The sequence below is a fragment of the Poromitra crassiceps genome (assembly GCF_964638095.1).
Source record: "Poromitra crassiceps genome assembly, chromosome: 7".
In the NCBI taxonomy this organism is placed as follows: Eukaryota; Metazoa; Chordata; class Actinopteri; order Beryciformes; family Melamphaidae; genus Poromitra; species Poromitra crassiceps.
The window spans coordinates 28,715,182-28,735,181 of NC_139628.1; the positions used below are offsets into that span (position 1 = coordinate 28,715,182).

Consider the following 20,000-nt stretch of genomic DNA (forward strand, 5'->3'; position numbering starts at 1 on the left):
ACGACCCCACCCGGGCGGCGGGCACTCGAGGACATGCGGACGGGCACGCACTCCTTCAGCGCTCACAGCGTCCCAGGTGGGAATCGAACCCATGGACCTTCTAGCTGTGAGGCGACAGCGCTCCCCCCGGGTGGAGGGATCTCTACCACACATAGGGCCATATGATTTCCGCAAAATGGAAAACACGGGTGGAATCATGGAATTTGGTAATTTGGTAAAATGGTAAAAAACACACCTCAAACGTCATATACATTGGTTTAAACCTGAATTTTTTTGTTTTAGGGTTTAGTTATCCTGTAATGTTTCCCAAGTCTGTGCCTGAACAGGGAGGGGAATTTGATATGAACCAAAATCGATGAAAAAGTGAAATGCACTGACACTCCACAAGGGGGTGCTAACACATCCGGATACTACAGGGTGCAGAGTAAGGAGGGAACATAAAACGCCTGCAGATGAGACTCCGCTTGCAGCATCTCAATAACAGCCATAGGACACTCAGCCACCTTGCCATTTAGACTGATAAGGGTGTATTGTCTTATATAGAGAGAGAAATCATGCGTAGTGCAGTTTTCAGAGGCAAACAGACGATTTCCCTTTGGGGATGTATAAAGAATGACATTATTATGGCCGTCACCTTGTCTGCGGGGACACTGTAGAGCTCTGGCAGCAGCCGTATCCCGTCTTTCTGTTTGATCAGGATGCCTTCCAGAGCCTCCTGGTACTCCTGCACCTGCAGTCATAAATACAACGATGGAAGAGACACGCACATTCAACACTTTGACTTCTTTTGTTTTGTCATTTGAACTTGAAACAAGCGCACCATGCACTCATACACACACACAAAGTGTACCTGCTCAGGGCTATTGATGAAGATACCATCCAGAATGAGGTAGGTCCAGAACAGAGGCCACTCACACTCAATGTTCTCAAACAGCTTCAGCTCTGCAGACTCGTAATACAGACGATTTGGGTCCTGGAGGGAGGGAGGGAGGGACGGGGGGAGAGAGAGTCTTCAGCGGGGTGCATGTTTGACGACACCGGGACTTGAACCTGCACTCTGCTGCCCAACAACACCCTTCACATCAGCACTCAGTAGGGCAGGGGAAGGACATACCACACTCATGTTAGACTACGCTTTCTTCATTTTATGCTCCTCGTGACGCACTTTGTAAAGTTTTCTTTAAGATTAGTGCTACGTAAATAGACTTTCTTATTATTCTGTACTCGAGGAGAAAAGGCGCACACACCATGTGCCAGAGTGTATTAACCAAACGGCCTGTAGCAAGGCCCCGTTACATTAGAGACAAGCGGTGCTGCTGACCAAGACAAATGGCTACAACAGCCAGTCCCTGAACGCACCCTGAAACCATGTGCATTTGTTTATCTTTCTGCATGGCTGCGTCTGGCTGTTAATAAATAACACAAAAGAGGAGAGAGAGAGAGAGAGAGAGAGAGAGAGAGAGAGAGAGAGAGAGAGAGAGAGAGAGAGAGAGAGAGAGAGAGAGAGAGAGAGAGAGAGAGAGAGAGAGAGAGAGAGAGAGAGAGAGAGCCTTCAGCCAATAGAAATCACGTAGGCCCCTTTGGAAACAGCCAATGTACGTCTGAAAGTACATAAGCTCTACTGTCCTGCACAAAACATGGTGACATGCAGCCTCTAGTCTGTAGATAATGGCATTTGAAACCATCACTCATCTAAAAAATACAAAATAAAACAGTGAAATATTTCAAACTGGGGGAAAAAAAGACAGACACAGAGATAGAAGGAGACAGCATCCATCTTCACAAGCCGTTTACCTCTTTGGGAGTTTTGTGTCCGTCTCGGAGGAACCTGCAGCAGCCATATCGACCCTGAACACAACACACACGCACACACACACACACACGCACACACACACACACACACACACACACACACACACACACACACACACACACACACACACACACACACACACACAGGAAGTCAGAAGGACAAATTCATCTCAGAACACTGAACTGTGATCAATGTGATCTAAAGCCACTGTCTGCAATATACTAGTGTCAGCCACAGAAAAGATGGGTGGTAAGTTATTATATCAACAATCAGTTAGCACATAAAAAGGTTGTACATTATTCTTCCTGTTTGTTCACCTGTAGTTTTAACGTGCTATATAATATCTTTGACAGGAAAGTACGTGGAGGAGATCTATTCTAATCTACTGGTCTGTATTCACCTGCACTATCCTACAAAGGAAAAGGGCAGTCATTTCCTTCTTGGTTGAAGCTGAGAACGTGTCATTTTTCTGGCAGCATTAGAGATCAGATCAGAGGAGGTTGTGTGGAAAAAGAAAGAAGGAAGAATGAAACGTTCGCAGCCAACAAATCATCTAATTGTGAAATGAGATCACTGCTAACTGCTGCCTTTAATCTTCTGATGGCAGTCAGCATACTGTAGCTTAGAGTAGATGGCCTCTTTGCACATGTCAACAGCAAAGTCAAGCTAGGAGGAGATCTTCCCCAACTCCCCTGTGTTGTGCTCACCTGTAGTTTAGAGATGATCTCCTCCTTGGTGAGGTTGACTATGCTGATGTCCTCCACAGCGAAGGCGGGGTAGGAGATGATGGCCAGGACTCCTGCGTCCACCTCTTTGGACATGGACGCCCGCGGCAACATGGACGTCAGGATGGACTGACGACGGAGGAGGAGGAGAGGGAGAAGAGGATGCACCAGATCAACTAGGGCTGTTTGATGACAATTTTTCTTTCCGAGTTCTGTCAATATGAATTCTATTATATTTCATATACAGACACTGCTTTTCTACATGTTTTTTCAGCCCTTGAAAAGAGATTTTTTTTAAATTGAAGCCTTGTGCGACTTGCAAAATGCAGACGTGAGTATAGCTATTTCGATCTTCTTAACCGTGTGTGTGTGTGTGTGTGTGTGTGTGTGTGTGTGTGTGTGTGTGTGTGTGTGTCTGTGTGTGTGTGTGTGTGTGTACCTGGCAGTGCTGTATATCGTCAGCCAAGGCGTGGACCACAGAGCCAGGTCCTCCTTTAGCTCCAAACAGGTTGAGCTCGTCCAGCGCCTCCAGAGCTGCCTGGAGGAACAGACCATCAGAGCAAAGTATGGTATAGGTATAGTATCAAATCATACAGTGTAGTAGCATGGTGTATAGTAGCCGCATAGTAGTATAAAATACCAACTACAGTATAGCATGGTAGAGTAAAGCATAGCATAGTAGTATATTGAGATTTTTTTTTTTAAATATTGTCCAGGCATAGCTGGTTCGATTAACGTTAGCTTTCTTGCCGCTGTATTCCACTTCAATCACTCGTGCCACGCACGGAACGGAGCCTATTTACTAACTAAGTTAACAAAAATCTAAAGATTTCTATTCTTGCACAAAATACTGTATATAAATTCAAGCACTTTCAATGACCCATGCCTATTTATGTCTATTAAAAAAAACTTTCAAGATCACCCCCCCCCCCCCCCAAATTCATAAAGGATTTCAAGGACCAGTGGGAACCCTGATTTAAATGATCTGTAGTTCACTTCTGCACCCACAATAATTTTAGCAAACCAGGGGATAGACTTTTACGTTTTTTTTTATATGTATACATTTCACAGCTGACACAATCATTGTCACAGTATATCAGTATAGAGTAGAGCAGAGTGTAGTAATATAAAACAGTATAGAGACACTGCATGAAATAGGCCACGCCCATCACGGGGGAAAGAGCTCCATTCACTTCCATACACCAGCGTCATTTTCCTTGAATTAAACATAGCTAAAAGCTGTTGCGTGGTGGGCTGCGCAGACAACAAATCTAAAAGAAAATCGACAATTAAAGTTTTGTTGTACTCCCGAGGAAAACAAGGAAGCCATTGAGAATTGGCGAGAACAAAAATGTGGATCTAGCTGTCAATGAAGTAAGTTGGAGTGTTAGTCTTCCGTATATACGATCTTTGTGTGCAACACGCGACCATGCTTGCATGCGACATTAGGAGATACACCAGGATTGGGGGGGAGTTTTTGTTTCCCCCCGTTTTGGGCGTGGTTTCTGAATGATGAAGCGCTCCACAGTGTCTCTATGGTACAGTCAAGGAAACCACAGGTTCAAATCCCACTTCATGTTGTAAACACAGGGACATCCCACTGTGGGGCCTGCTTCCGATAAGTCTGAAATTAACCTCTGTGTGTGTGTGTGTGTGTGTGTGTGTGTGTGTGTGTGTGTGTGTGTGTGTGTGTGTGTGTGTGTGTGTGTGTGTGTGTGTGTGTGTGCGCGTGCGTGCGTGCGTGTGTGTGTGTACCACTGAGAGTACTGTTATTTATGAGTGAGAAGCCATTCTTGGAAATCTGCAGAGAACCTGATACCTCAAGGGCAAGGCTGAGTCAGGAACAGTGTGTGTGTGTGTGTGTGTGTGTACACACACACACACACACACACGCGTGCACGTTGTGTGAGTGTGAAAGTGAGAGTGACAGAAAGAGAGCAAGTGTGTTGTATATATGTATATATATATACTAGAAATATCTCAGGCTACACAGAGTTCACGTGCTTAGCGTGCTCAAGTTGAGCAATTGTGCTCGCCCACAGAACCAGGCCTTAGTAGTGAGATGAGTGAATGTGAGACTATGAGTGTGTTTGTGTGTGTGTGTGTGTGTGTGTGTGTGTGTGTGTGTGTGTTTGTATGAGTGAGAGAGTCTATGATAGTGAGTGAGTGAGTGAGTGAGTGAGTGAGATGAGTGAATGAGAGACTATGAGTGTGTGTGTGTTTATATGAGTGAGAGTATATGAGAGTGAGTGAGTGAGTGAGAGAGTGAGGTAGTGAGTAAGTGAGTGTATGGTGGGGAGAGTGAGTGAGTGAGTGAGTGTATGGTGGGGAGAGTGGTGCGTACAGAAGCAGTGTGTTAAACACCTCATCAGTAAATAATGAACATCAGCATTCTCAGCTGTTCTCAGCTGTTCTCATCTCTCTCTCTCTCTCTCTCTCTCTCTCTCTCTCTCTCTCTCTCTCTCTCTCTCTCTCTCTCTCTCTCTCTCTCTCTCTCTCTCTCTCTCTCTCTCTCTCTCTCTCTGCTTGAGTCTCTTTCACAGAATAAATTGTTTCTCATAAATTGCGTATGAGTGTGTGTGTGTGTGTGTGTGTGTGTGTGTGTACACTTGTGCACATGCACCTGTTCCATAGGACAGGACTAATGTTGTGGATGTATATGTGTCAATATAAGATGACGTCGATGCTATTGTGCATACGAGCACCAGCAAAACAAAGTCCTAGGCTCCTCCCATCTTGGCTGCAGGGTCTGGTGATATAATCCATGTATGTGATTGTCACTGCCAGTCAGTCTGGGCTGTCTGTGTCATCTAAAGGTCAGTGTCTTTCTGAGGGACTGGACTCTTTCCAAGGTGCCCAGGAGGTTTTTATGAGTGGCTGGAGCACCTGTCCTGCTTCTGAGATAGAACACTCTGCGCTCCCTCCCCCTGTCAGCCATTGTACTCCTAAGCTAAGATCAGCTGTGTTTGTTCCCTCAGTCTATTGGTGCGTTCCTTGACCTTTATCGCAAAATAACTGGGATGTGGAGGCTAAATGACATCACATCCGTTTTGTTAGGGCTCCATTTGCAGAACACTGGAGCTGGGAAGTTCACTGTTGCGAGCCACCTCTTGGTCAGATCCAGCCGCTAGCCAGGCTAGCCATTGTTAGCAATAACAGTTGGTAACAAGGGATTTTGCGCATACAAACACTGCAGCCTCATGTCCACACAGATAGAAGTTAGGCAGTGCTGTGTGTACAGCTGATTTAATGAGACACAAACAAGACAGAAGTGCTAAATAGCATTTACTACGATTATAACTACTGTTGTTGCGCGGAGCAGCCATATTGGATTTTTTTAGGTCGGGGCTGCTGAGGCTCCTACGAGTTTGGAATGGGAAATACCAGCTCTGGTGACATCACCGTCCCAGCTCATGACCTTTGAACTGTAAGATTACCAGTTCCCAGTTTTACTTCGTTTCGAACTCAAGCTCTCACTAGTGCCTTAAACGCTGCAACGCAGCCCTATGGAAGACTGTTATTTTGCTCCAAAATTACTTTTCATTAAAACCTGACCACCCACCCGTAGGTGGCGTGGTACCCCCTGGGACTGACTCGGATCCACGTGACTACGTCACGTCCTGCCAGCCCAGGAAATAATCACTCTTCCGCTTTCTTCCACCCGCTGTGAAGACGTGTTTTGTGAAAGCTCCGCGGTTATCGAGGAGTTATATTATATAGCTTTAGATACTAGGCTCGTTCCGGCTGACGTGCCCACCTCAAGAGGGTCGCGTGGACGGGATAAAGCAGGCTTCGGAGACCCGACCCTGTACCCTTCACCTGCGGCGTCGGAACAAGTCATCTAAAAAGCTAAGAGTATCTTCCTTAGTTAACTGTTGTCAGCTGCCGCCGTGCAGTTGATGTGAAACGTTTCCCCGGGAACGGGGTAACGTTGTTAGGCTCGAGCGCATGACTCAGGTCTGCACTCATAACTCTAGCTAGGTTTGCATACATGCAGAATAGCTTGTACCGTTAGCACTAGAACAACAGGCTAAATAGCACAGTTGTCACAGTAGCTAGCTGCATCCGTGCGGTTGTTTCTGTTGCTAGGTACTTTAGGAACGCCGGCTTTTTAGCGCGCGCGTTAGATAGTTAGCTAGTTTGCTCAGTGCAGCTAGCTTGGACTACCTTGTAGCACTCCATATCTGGCTGCGTCCCCAGACAGGGTAACACACCCGGTTATTGTGGCAGATAGCTAACGTGCACACGTGCAGTTAGTGTCTGTGTGCTAAGTACTTCGCGCCAGCTACCTCTGTGTAGGGCACGCCTTAAGCGAGAGTAGTAGCTAGTAGCCATGCTCTTCAGTGAAATAGCTAGTTAGCTGCTTGCTCCCGTGCAGCCAGTATCTAGCGATGTGTAACCCCGTTTCCTGTTAGCAGAGAGAGGGGGGAACAGCTAGGTGCTGTATTAGCTGTGAGGCTACTGGCCGGTTACGACCGGCACAATTAATTTGATACCTACATAAATGTAGTGTAGCTTTTACTGGCGTCTGAGATTTTAGCTGGGCGATTCGCTAGCTAGGTGAGCTCGCCCCGCACCTTGTGTGGGCCGCTTCTCTCAGTACTTACGCCATCTTAGCCAGCTTGCTTGTCTGCTAAGTGTTGCTTGCCTCGTGCAATTAGCATCTACTAGATTGCAACTCCCGCTGAGGAGTTTCTTCTGAGATTGACTAGCTTCGCGGGCCGCTGGCCTTTGCTTGCGGTCACGCTTGCTTCCCCGTGATACAGGGTAGAGACGCGCTGCACCGGCCTGTGCGCAGGCTTGTGTTAGCGCACGCTTGTCTCGCAGTGCTTATGCTAGCTTAGCTAGTGGCTTCCACGTCTGTTCTCTCGGGTTAACAGGTTGTGGGTATTGGTGCCCCCCCTTCGGGATGGGCTATTGCCGCTTACGTTACCATTGCACGCGCACGTTCGCTAGCCTCCGGGTTGCTTACTGTCTAGCCTGTGCTTCTTGCTAGCTTGCTTAAGCAGTACTCCCGCTAATAGGGTGCGCCCTGCGGGAGCTTGCTATTAGTGGTTAGCTTCCTGCTTCCTCTTGCTACTGAGCAGGGAAGGTCAGGGAGGGGATGGGCCGTGTGTAAAACTACTTGGCCGAGTATGAATCGGCACGTTAAGTGCGTGTTCGGCCTTGGGCACGAGCACGCGGCACAGGCGCCTTGAACCTTCGGTCTTGTCCGCAGCTAAGCTCTTTAGAGCTGACCAAGGTCCGCTCTCAAAGAAGTGTTAAAGCTAGCTTGCCTTGCATAGGTGCAGATAGCAATATTAGTACTGTTTAGCACAGAACGATAGCATTTTGCAGATAGCTGGCGTGCACCCGTGCAGTTAGTACCTGTGTGCTAAGTACATTGGGCGCGAGATACCTCCGCTACAATAGACATACTGCTCCTTGCTGGCGCTACGCGTCCAGCAGGGCTTACAGCTCGCCAAGGTCTGGGCTCAGTGCCAGCCTTTGGCTTGTAGCTCTAAGGACAAGCCCACCGCCCTTGGTGCCCAAGGCCCGGGGTGGTTGGGAGCTCTCCATGGGTCGCACTCCCTCGTTGGGGCGCCCCCTGCAAGTGCAGGGAGCCCGGCTGGGGGCACAGCGCACCTTGGTCCATGGCCACGGCCTGGCCTCGGTTGGCAGCGCCCAGGTCAAGCCCACCGGTTGGCTCACCAAGGCTGGGCTTAGTTCCAGCCTGCGGCTTGTAGCTTTAGACCAACCGTCCTCGGTGCCCAAGGCCCGAGTTCGGTCGGGAGCTCGCCCAGGGTCTCATACCCAGCATCAAGACTCGCCTTGGTCCATGTCTACGGCCTGGCCTCGGCTAGAGGCTCCTAGGACAGCCCACCATCAATGGCACCAACGGCTCATTGCTGGTCGGGAGCTCGCCTGGGGGCCGCACTGTCGGACAAGTCCACGTGCGTCTCGAGAGAGAACGTTACCTCCGCAGTCCCCCCAGCCTGCGAAAGGCGCACGGCAGGGGGGGGGGGGGGTTACTTCGATACAACAGCGCGTCAGTAGGCGGAGCTTGCGTAAGAAGTTCTCCCCCAGCATGCACAGCTTCTACGGAACTGTCCATGCGGCGGGGGGGCGTAGCCTCTCACGTCCCGCCCCCCCATCAGGGCACCGGATCGAAAGGTCCCGGTGCCCAGCAATATGCTCATGACTATATTTCAGGGATCATTTCTATAGTTTCTAACTTGAGAAATGTGTTTCTAAAATGTTCAGTCTCGCTATCCACGATGATGAGACGGTGATACTCTTTTCTGAGCGCGAAGCGGGCAGAGAGACTTGATTCAGTTCATATGCTCTCTGCTTTTGATGACCGTTCACTGTCTCCTATGGGGACATTGAGGGAGAGAGTATGATCGGAGTGGTGGAACGGGTTCCGCTCCGTTGGCCACAAGAGACCATCTTGTCCAACAGGCTCGATGCCTGGGAGCATCTATGTTCCCCCGTCCCCATTACGGCGCACCCTCCAGAGGGGATACGCGCTACAGTTTGCCCACCCACATTCGACGGGACCCCCGATTTGGCCGTGGAGGAGGAGGCCATGGACGGCTCCATGCGTCCAAAATTGGACCTTCGGCGTCTCAACAAGACGCTGAGGAAGTCCCATCCCGAATGCTCTCTTCCCCGCCTGTTCAAGTTGAGACAGGGGGATTTCTTACTTCCAGGGATCTGGAAGGTGCGGTCTTCCATGTCCACATGGTCAGGAGACACAGGAAATACCTGAGGTTCTCCTTCCTGGGGAAGGCTTACGAGTTCTGTGGCTTGCCATTCGGCATGTCTTTGAGCCCGCGAACCCTCACGGTGTGCGTGGAGGCAGCCGTGGCTCCCCTCCGCACGAGGGGGATCCGCGTCTTCCTATATCTCAACGACGTTCTCTTAGCGGCCGACTCGAGGGTCTGTGCCGCGGATCATACCAAGGTGGTGACCGATCACCGGCAAACCTTAGGGTTTTTGTGAACTGGCAGAAGAGTTGCCTCGTCCCAGCGCAGGCGGCGACCTTCCTGGGGCTCGAGCTATACTTCCTGCGAGCCTTTCGCCAGAGCGACAGGCTCGCACGGTTCGGACAGCAAGCCAAGGACGTTAGGTCTGTGCCCTCGGTGTCAGTGCATCAGTGCACAGTGATGTTGGGCCTGATGGCCTCAGCACTGCATGTGCTCCCGCTAGGGAGGCTACACATGCTCTCGTGGTCCAAATATGGTTCTCAGGCTTCGCCTGGACTCGGCCGGGGACCGTCATCGCAGGGTTCCTCTGACAGGTCAGGCCTGGCGGGCGCTGGCTATATGGGCGGACCCCTGTTACCTCTCGAGAGGTACTCGGTGGGGCCCTGTCCCGCTCAGGATGGTTGATTCGCACAGACGCCTCCCTCTGGGGAGGGGGTGCGATTTGCGGGCATTTTTCGGCAAACGGCCGGTGGGAGGCTCAGGAGCTTCGCCACATAAACGTGCTAGAGCTGAAGGCGATTCGCCGGGCTCTGCCTCAGGACAAGCCCACCATCAATGGCGCCATGGGCCCATTGTTGGTTGGGAGCTCTCTTGGGGACCGCACTGCCGGACAAGTCCGCGTGCGGCCAGACTCGAAAGAGAACGTTGCCTCCGCAGTCCCCCCGGCATGCGGAGGTAACACTTCCAGCGGCTCACACATGGGCACCATGTGCTGATTCGCTCGGACAATAGGGCAGCGATCGCCCACCTGAACAAACAGGGCGGTGTGCGGTCGGGGGCGCTGAACCATAGCGGGGATTCACCTGTGGGTGTATCCCCGTCTCCTTTCAGTGTCAGCGGTCTATCTGCCGGGACGGCGGAGTTACGACCGGCCTGCTGTCTCGAGGCAATCCCCGTTATACGGAGTGGTGCCTCCACCCTCGGGTGATGGAACAGGTTTGGGCCAGGGTTGGTCGCGCCTGCGTCGATCTCTCGCATCGCGGCGCGCGACACACTGCCCACTGTGGTTCTCGATCCAGGAGGACAGCCCCCGTTAGGTCATGACGCGCTAAAAGCGCACGCGTGGCCGAGGGAGGGGCTCTATGCGTTTCCCCCGACCCCCCCCTGATCCGTCAGGTGTTGGACAGGGTGAGGGAACAGCGCCTCCGGCTCGTTTTAGTCTGTTTGGCACAGGCAGACATGGTTTGCGGACCTGGTCTCCCTGGCGCAAGATCCGCCCTGGGCATTGCCGGTACGGGCCGATCTCCTATCCCAGGCGGAGGGGGAGGTGTTCCACCCCTCCCCAGGCAGGTGGAAGCTAGCGGTCTGGCTCCTGAACCGGACCAGTTGCTAGCCCAGGGCTTGCCTGATAATGTGGGATGCACTATGCAGCAAGTAAGGGCGTGGATCCAGTGAACTGCAGTGTGCGACCAGTTCTCTGTTTCCTTCAGAGCCTGCTTGACGCGGGTCAGTCCCCGCAGTCGTTTAAGCTGTACGTAGCCGCGATTCTGCGTGCCATAGGGGAATTGAAGGGAGCCCCGTGGGGGCGTACCCTTTGGTCTTGCGCCTCATGAAAGGGGCGCGTAAACTGCGCCCGCCGTCGCGGTGCGTTTTTTCCCCCAAATCGGACCTGGTTACGGTGCTGGACGGGCTAACGGGTCATCCGTTTGAGCCCTTGGACTCCGCCGATTTAAGGGTTCTGTCTTTAAAGACCGCGCTGCTGCTGGCCTTGTCGTCAGGAAAGAGAGTTGGTGACCTGATTGCCCTCTCGGTGCAGCAGGCCTGTGTGGTAATGATGGGCGCAGGGTTACGTTGCGACTAGGGATGTCACGATACCAAAATTATGAGTTCGATACCGATACCTGCCTAAGTATCTCGATACCGATACTGAAACGATACCACGGCAAAAAACTAAAACATCAGGAAAAGTATTGGAATAAATAGAGGGGACAAAACATGGAACTTAAAACTTATTTTATTGATTTAACAAGGTAATGCACAGCCATGTAGTCATTTTACTACATGCTGGTAGTACTGCCACCACGTGTGGCGCTGAACATGCTAGAACTTTTATTATCTAGTGTAAAATTAACATAATCTCTCCTGTAAACATATTTTAAAGGAATGTCAACCGTTTAAACTTATAAATAATATAAATAAAATATATTTTCACACAGCTGCTACACTATTATAGCTATTTGTTTTATCCAAAAAAAGTACTCTGTACCGGTACTTGCAGCTCCTAAGCTTCATTAACATGAAGTGCCTGATTTATGGTTAATCTAGTAATATATATTATTTTCACACATAAATGTAGGCTATTGAAATGTAGGCTTATTATGTGGTGTATTCCCAGCCCCCCCCCCCCCCCCATACGTGTAGGCTAGGTGTTTTTTACAATGAATTCGTATATCATTAATAATTGGGATTATTGTAAATATTAGGATAGGTGAGATCAGATGACTGCTTACCATGTAAAAGCTTTAATAACACTGGCATTGAGGACCATAGTGTTATTAAATATTGTACATGGTATGCAGTCATCTGATGTCCCCTCCCCTAAACGTTACATGTCATGACTTTCTCCTTGGCAGAGATCTGTGCTCCAGCACATTGCCTCGTGTTTCACTGTAAACGAGTAGGCTATTGTGACAAGCGAACTTTTTCAGTGAAACAAGTTCGCTTGTCACACAATACTCGTTGGACTTATTTGAGGGCATGTATGTTTATCGTTCACGTTCGCTAACCTGTCGGTCTTTAAACTCTTTGAACAGGTCGGGGTGCCTGTCGTCGGCAAGATGTTTAGCCAGGTTCGATGTGTTTGATCCTTTCGCTTGCGTCACGTTGAAGCACCTTTTACACACTGGTTTGGATGTGTCCACGGGCTTGCCTTCGCTGTCGGCAACGTAAGCAAAATATTTCCATATTTCGCTTCGTGCATCTGCTTTTTCTACAAGCGTTGGTCGGCTTGCAAGACTAGAAGAAGCCGCTGCCATTTTCGCTGCGTCTGTCCTGTGTGTCGGGGTGCTGTAGTGAGGACTGAACGACTGTGGCCAGAGAGCGAGCAGAGAGGGAAGAGAGGAAAGTCGACACGCCCCCACATGAAGCAGACAGAGTCAGAGACGAGCTTTTTTTCACTTTTCACGAGTCACCATTGGTTCAAGGCAAGGCTGTGTTGCCTTCACGTGAGGTGGGAGACAGGCTCTCAACTGTAATGCCGCTGTGTCTCTCTCCTCCGCTAACAAACACCACGGTCGCACACTGACGCAACCCATGACATTTTTTTAAGTATCGGTACTAAATTAACGTGGTATAGTATCCTTTTTAACGGCAGGGAACCGCGGTACCATACTAATACCGGTATACCGTGCAACCCTAGTTGCGACCTAACCCGGCTTACCAACCTAAGATTATTAATGTCAGCTTTAGGTCTATGGTCATAGACTTATCAGCATTCTGTCCCCCTACGTTCAGTTAGAGACGGGCGAGGAGAGACGTTTGCTCATGCTGTGCCCCGTAAGGGCGCTCTCGGCCTATGTGGCCAGGACGCGTTCTCTACGCATTACAGATCAGCTGTTGGTTTGCTTTGGGCAAAGGGCCCAGGGCGGACCCCTTTCCAAGGATCGCTTATCACACTGGATAGTGGAGGCGATCGCGTTGGCATACTCTGCCGTGGGCAAGGTTCCCCAGGAGGGTATCAAGGCGCTTTCTACGCGAGGTGTTGCGACATCCTCTGCGTTGTTGCGCGGTGTGTCGGTGGAGGACATGTGTGCCGCGGCCTCATGGTCCTCTCATCACACTTTTGTCAGGTACTACAGTCTCGACGTGTCCGGTGCGCAGTTCGCGCACGCGGTGCTGTCGGTGGCAAGAAAGTAGTATCGTTGCCACTCTAATATGTCAGACGGTCAGGCATAAACGTTGCCATATGGCCGTGGTTCACCGGTGCCTTTCGAGTCGCCCTGTGGGGTGCTCCCGGCAGCAAGGTCGGTTGAATGGAGGCACTAGTGAGAGCTTGAGTTCGAAATGAAGTAAAACGTTAGGGTTGTGCTACAACCCAGGTTTTACGAGTGAGAACGAGAGCTCTCACTACCCAGCCTTGCTGTGTCGATGCGTCACGGGGTGCGTCGGATCTCAGCGGGCTGGAAGAAATTAGAGTGATTATTTCCTGGGCTGGCAGGACGTGACGTAGTCACGTGGATCCGTGTCAGTCCCAGGGGGTACCACGCCACCTACGGGTGGGTGGTCAGGTTTTAATGAAAAGTAATTTTGGAGCAAAATAACAGTCTTCCATAGGGCTGCGTTGCAGCGTTTAAGGCACTAGTGAGAGCTCTCATTCTCACTCGTAAAACCTGGGTTGTAGCACAACCCTAACGTTATAAAGGAATGCACGATATTAGCAGGTCTACAATATGTTCATGTGCACATATGGTTGGTGGAAGCAGCAAAATTCGTGAGAAAAAACTTCCTCAATTTTGAAAAAAAAGAGGGTAAAAAAGAAGAAGGACAAGAGAAAAGCCAGCACTCCAAATGTCTTTTTTGTTGATTTATTTCCTCCTCAATACACCTGGGCAGCAGCAACGAACGTTTCAGTCAGAGACCTTCCTCAGCGTTGTGCTGTGTCAGGCAAAAAAAGGCAGCTATATACAGTCATGCCGGAAGTACAATCAATTAGGAAAATAAAATAAAACATTTTGTAATGTGCCTTGTCCCGAGTAGAGGCAAGGAACTATTTAGTAATACATTGAAAATAATACATTTAGAATAATACATAGAAAAGTTAAAAGTATTGTATAAAGACCTCCAAACGGAAGTGCTTCACAATAAGGCTCTGTATATAATGAGCATGATTATACCAGAACTTACAACGGGGGCTCTAGTGACAAGCTACTGTAAGAGGTTGGCTAGCCACACATGGAGCAAACAGGCACAGGGGTCCCAATGTTCTCAGCACAATCGCAACCACATACTTAAGAATACACCAATAGAGAACAAGAAAAAATATTAAAGAAAACAGCTAAGAAGTAGCTCCTCGTTTAGGCCTTTAGGGTGTTCTGTGTGTAGGGCATGAATCCAAAATGCCTCCCTTTGTAGTAAGGCCCTGTCTCTGTCACCGCCCCTCTTTAAGGGACCAACAGACTCAATCCCCTGGAACCTAAGAGAACACACATCGTGTCCAAATGAATTAAAATGTCTGGCTACAGACGACTTTTCCTCTTTATTTCTAATATTGCTTTTATGTTCAGAAATGCGAACTTTAAGTTCTCTCGTGGTTTTCCCCACATAACAAAGGCCACAGGGACAAGAAGAAGCTCACTTGAGGTTTGAGGTGGTTTTTGCCTCTTTAAAAAAAAAGTTAATGCCCAAAATAGGAGATGGAGACACCTTCTCGGAACAAGTGAGCTGGACCCTGTGTTCTGCCCAGCTGGCAGCTTGTCTGGTCTGCTGCGATGTGTTGTGCTGGCAGAACCGAGCGCCGCCCGCCCGACCCAAACAACCTGATAATCCTGCATCAGATCAAATGTCGTTCTGGATCCTGAAGTGTTGCTCTCAAAGGCTCTCACTCCATCCCTAAAATGCCTTTTGCACGGTGACTCCCACATGTTTTGAGCGTCTTGATATATGGTGAGTGTCGTAGAATGGGCATTTCTCTTGTGATATAGAGAGCCAAAGTCGACGTCACTTCCTGCTTCAGCATGCGCACCAAGAGATTTCATCCACCATTTATTTTCCCATAGACATTTTGCAAAATGCTTAAAAAATAGTTTTACTTAGTCAAACCAAACGAGTCAGCTATATTTAGAATCAGGAGAGACCATATAACATTTCATTTGGACCAAAACATTTTTTTTTAAGTTGATTTTTTTTTTTTTAGCTCACTGTGTTTCTAACTGCGCAGCTTCTTTACAAGGTTATGATGATGTATTCCTGTGTGTTTCCATGTTTCTGTGCATTCATGGGTGCGTGTGTGTCTGCATGTAAATGGATTTGTGCGTCTTACAGCGTCTGTTAATGTATGGATGACTCTAATCCAAGGATGTCAGAGATACAGGTTTCATCCAGCCCGCGAGATGTTTTGGAATATAAAAAGATTTTTTTATTTTTTTATTATTATTATTATTAAATTTGCACCCCATTATCATGAACTATATGTGGCTAATAAGCAAGCTAAGAGTTCATTCATAAGTTAATTAACCTGCACTACAAGGAAGTATGTCAGTAGGTCATCAGGTATAAACAAAGCCGCCATGATGCCACGCTGGAATTGAATCGCGCATTCGGCTACCTACCAAAAAACAAAGGAATCAACAAGATGCTGTCGAAAAAGAGAAAGGTTGACACGGAATGCAGGCAGTTTCAAGAGAAATGGAAAGAGCAGTATTTCTTTTGTGAAGTAAATGGGTAAATGAGTCGAATTGATTTTAGTAAAAAACAAATCCGGCCCCCATGAGGTCTCAGTTGAACAAATCCGGCCCTCTACCTAATATGAGTCTGACACCCCTGCTCTAATCTATGGATAACTGTGTGTGTGTGTGTGTGTGTGTGTGTGTGTGTGCGTGTGTGTGTGTGTGTGTGTGTGTGTGTGTGTGTGTGTGTGTGTGTGTGTGTGTGTGTGTGTGTGTGTGTGTGTGCGTATGTATGTGCGTGCGTGTGCCAACCTTGGCCATGCCTATAGAGCTGGCGTTAAGCTCGGTGATGCCCTGGTTGGTCTTGTCTCCTCTTTCCCACATGCCGTAGTCCTGCGGGGCACCACAGAAGACAAATAGTGTTACCACAACAGCAGTGCTTCCCCTGTCTCTCCAGCAGAGGGCTTCACAAATAATCCCATTCAGTGATGACATAGCAACACTGACTACTGACATGGCGCCGGCCTTAGACGGCTTCTTAAGCTGCATTCACACCGACCTATTAAAGTTTGTCGCTGGCGTCGAGTTTACATACAAAGTCAATGCAAACGAGCGATTGAGCGTATATTCGCCTGGGAGAATAATCGCTGGGCGTCCGAGCGGCAGAGACAGAGCGATAGGGAGAAAATACGCTCGTCGCTCAAGATGAAATATTCCAACTCGAGCGAAAATACGCTGGCATCAGTCGCTCGCTGTTCAATGCTGATTGGCTGCCGTGTGAGAGTGAGTCAAGGATCACACTGGCTTGGAACAAACCGCTGGTTTATTGTGTGGCAACAAACCGCATTGACAGGCTGACAGCTGACATGAAGTGAAGTCTGTACTACCGGTATGGAGCTTGCATTAGGAGCACGCTGATAGGCTTAGCTTGTAAACAATGACGGTGGCTCGTAGTGGACAAACAGCATGACATTGCGTAACGTTATATCCCCCACATGTCCGTCATTTCGTGTGCCTGTTGATGAGCGATTTAAACAGAGCGACAGAGCGATTCCAAAGGGTTGACTTGAGCGACAGAGCGAAAAATAAATATCTCGGTGTGAACGCCCCTTTACAGGTTTGTGGTGCTGTGCTGAATCCCTCAGGCAGGAACTATTTTCTTTCGACCAAACTACACCCGCTAGCTGCTAGCTAGTTCCTACATTAACCTAGCAGCAGCTAGAGCAGTAGCTAGCTAGTGGGTTTAGTTCGGTCGAAAATAAAAAATAGTTCCTACATGAAACTGCTCACAACAAGGTTCCGTGGATTATCTTGAGTAACCGGGTCATGATTGTTGTTGAGTTTTTCAAATGTATTTTTTTGTCACTTTGAGCACCACAAGCCAAGTGCCATCCGGTTCCACTGTATTGGAGAGAAGGCAGACATCTCTACAGCCAATAATTACAAAACCCAGGCAACTAACACAAAACGATCTAGATGGATAAATAGCCCTATAGATGGGATGAAAATTATGTCTTGTATTTTAGGGTGAGCTGTCCCTTTAAATTTGGTTTTGAAGATAAAGATAATTAAGAAATACTTACAGCCACTTTGTAAGCCGCCTCAATGTAGAACATGAGATTCTGAACGACATCAACTTCATCTTGGGTGTAGACAATATGGAGACCTACAACACACACACACACACACACACACACACACACACACACACACACGCACACACACACAGAACAGAGACTTGATTTCTTCCAGTATACAATATGTATGCAGTAAATAGTTAATGCAGACATAAAAAGCCATTGTCTGTGTTTTGCAAACACGAGCCAGTCTAACCTGCTGAATAAATGTCATGAAATACAAACTTTATATAGAATATTGTTACGCGTTGACGATCAAATGTGATGGCACAGTAATATAATAGACTGTAAGTACAAGAGACAAAAGTACAAGACTAACATTTCGATCTTCATCGAAACGTTAGTCTTGTACTTTGCATCTAAATAAAAAGGCATTGAACTGTGATGCACCAGACCTGCCTACCTAGCTGAAGTGCGGTGGAACCCCATCTCTACTCTAATATAATAGAATAACCATCACTGTTTTCTGCACGGTCCATCTAAAACAGTCGTGGGCAATTTTCCTGGTGGGCCACATGAGAAACACTGATTTTTGCACAGGCCAAAATAAAAAAAATTGTATATAACCTTAGATTTTATCACTAGATTAAATGATAGAAAACATACTGTGCACTTCTTCTTCAGCATCTAATTTACTTGCGTAGTAGTTTTGCTAATTTCCTGAATGCCTATGGGATCATGAGTTTGTTATTTGATCCCAACAATTATTAACAATTGAGACACGATAGCTTCAGACTATAAAACAGGTCTGTCTGAAGGCATTTCTTTGTTTCTGACTCTGGGAAAATGGGAAAAACAGTCACAAACCCAAAACTACAGTACTTTATCTCTGAACTATCTCTTTAACCAAATCACACACATGTAGGCTATTCTATGAGACCTCCTTTTCATAACTAATGCAATACTGTTTCACTTCCATTCACTGAGCCTCCGCTTAAACTGTTTGGAGCCCCCCTGGGGAGGCCCGCCCCCCACTTTGAAAACCCCTGCTGTAATTTGATGAGGGTTTGCTGACAGGAGAATGTACTCTCTCACCCAACACTATTACCCCCCCCCCCCACGCACGCACGCACGCACGCACGCACACACACACACACACACACACACACACACACACACACACACACACACACACACACACACACACACACACACACACACACACACACACACACACAGTCGTACCAGATGCTGTCATCTGAGCCAGGAAGAGCAGGAAGAGTGAGGTGGCGTCGACCTGCAGGTGGCCCCACTGGTCGTCTCCCACCACCGTGCCACAGGTCCGTGTGTTGTACTTGGCATGGAGGGAGTCTGAGGTGCTCTTACTGTATTTAAACTTCTCCACCTTATCCAGCTGAGGAGAGAGAGGAGGGGGGAGGGGGGCAGGATCAGAGATAGTCAGGGTTCACACACTTTTTTTTTTTTATGTTTTTTTCCTGATTTTTTATCCCATTTTTATCCCCCGTTTAGTGCTCATTTGAATTACTCAATCCTGGTTGCTACTCCATCCTCTGCCGATCTGGGGAGAGCCGAGACTGATTCCATGCATCCTCCGAGACATGGGCAGTCAAGTCAGCCGCTTCTTTTCACCTGCCCGAGGAAGCTTCACCGGTAGGACATAGCACGTGGGAGGTTCACGCTATTCCAACCAGTTCCCCTCCCTCTGAACAGGCGCCCTTAACTCATTCACCGCCAATGACGTCTTTGACGTGTTATCAGCAATGGCCTTCCCCGCCAAGGACGTGTTTGACGTGTTTTTGTTTTTATTGGTGCAGCGCCTGCAGCAAACACTTGCCCAGCCTGTCACACAGACACAGGTCCCTGCCTTCAAAGGGTAGCCGACAGCACGCGATCAAACACATACCGCAGCTGTTGTTTTGAAATTGAGCAGAGGGAAAGCAGAGAACGGGTAACGCTTCCTTGTGCAGACAGGAGAAACGCAATTGAAACGCCGAGCTGGAGTCGCCTTCCTCTGTGCCAGCCAGGAGAAAACGGGAGAAAGTAATCAAGAGATGTGTTTGATCATCGGAGGAATGAGGAAATGATCGATCAGTTTGCGAGGGCGGTGAGGACGTGTTGAATAGCCGAGGGGAAAACGGGAACGATCATAGATATGACAGGGAGACATGGACGAGGACGGTGTACCAGAACAAATCAAAATAAACACAGGAACAGCTAGGCAGCAGCGGGCAGAAGGCACTCACAGCAGCCCGCTGTCCTTCTCAAGAGCTCTTGAGTTGGTTCATGAAATCGCTGGGCTGCTCGCCCTCCAGTGTTGCTCCTGGCCAATCCCAGCGCCACAGGGCGTGGTTATTGCTTATCCTATGTTGGGTTAGAAATCTAAAAGGGGGATCGTGTGTGTGTGTGTGTGTGTGTGTGTGTGTGTGTGTGTGTGTGTGTGTGTGTGTGTGTGTGTGTGTGTGTGTGTGTGTGTGTGTGTGTGTGTGTCTGTCTGTCTGTCTGTCTGTCGGTGTGTCTGTCTGTCTGTCTGTCTGTCTGTCTGCACACTCACACCGAGTAAACTGTATTGTTGA

The 20,000-nt window shown here is 48.6% G+C and overlaps 1 protein-coding gene across 1 annotated transcript in view; it reads right to left on the bottom strand.

The window, feature by feature from the left end:
• Positions 1-20,000, bottom strand: part of phka1a (phosphorylase kinase, alpha 1a (muscle)) — a 52,264-nt gene that overhangs the window by 25,056 nt on the left and 7,208 nt on the right. The window contains exons 4-11 of the mRNA XM_083640584.1: positions 18,652-18,820; positions 17,413-17,495; positions 16,142-16,222; positions 2,978-3,076; positions 2,521-2,667; positions 1,795-1,848; positions 851-973; positions 635-730 (exon numbers count right to left, since the gene is read on the bottom strand). Of these exons, the coding sequence (XP_083496710.1) occupies positions 635-730; positions 851-973; positions 1,795-1,848; positions 2,521-2,667; positions 2,978-3,076; positions 16,142-16,222; positions 17,413-17,495; positions 18,652-18,820 (852 nt within the window). The remainder of the gene's footprint in view (positions 1-634; positions 731-850; positions 974-1,794; positions 1,849-2,520; positions 2,668-2,977; positions 3,077-16,141; positions 16,223-17,412; positions 17,496-18,651; positions 18,821-20,000) is intronic.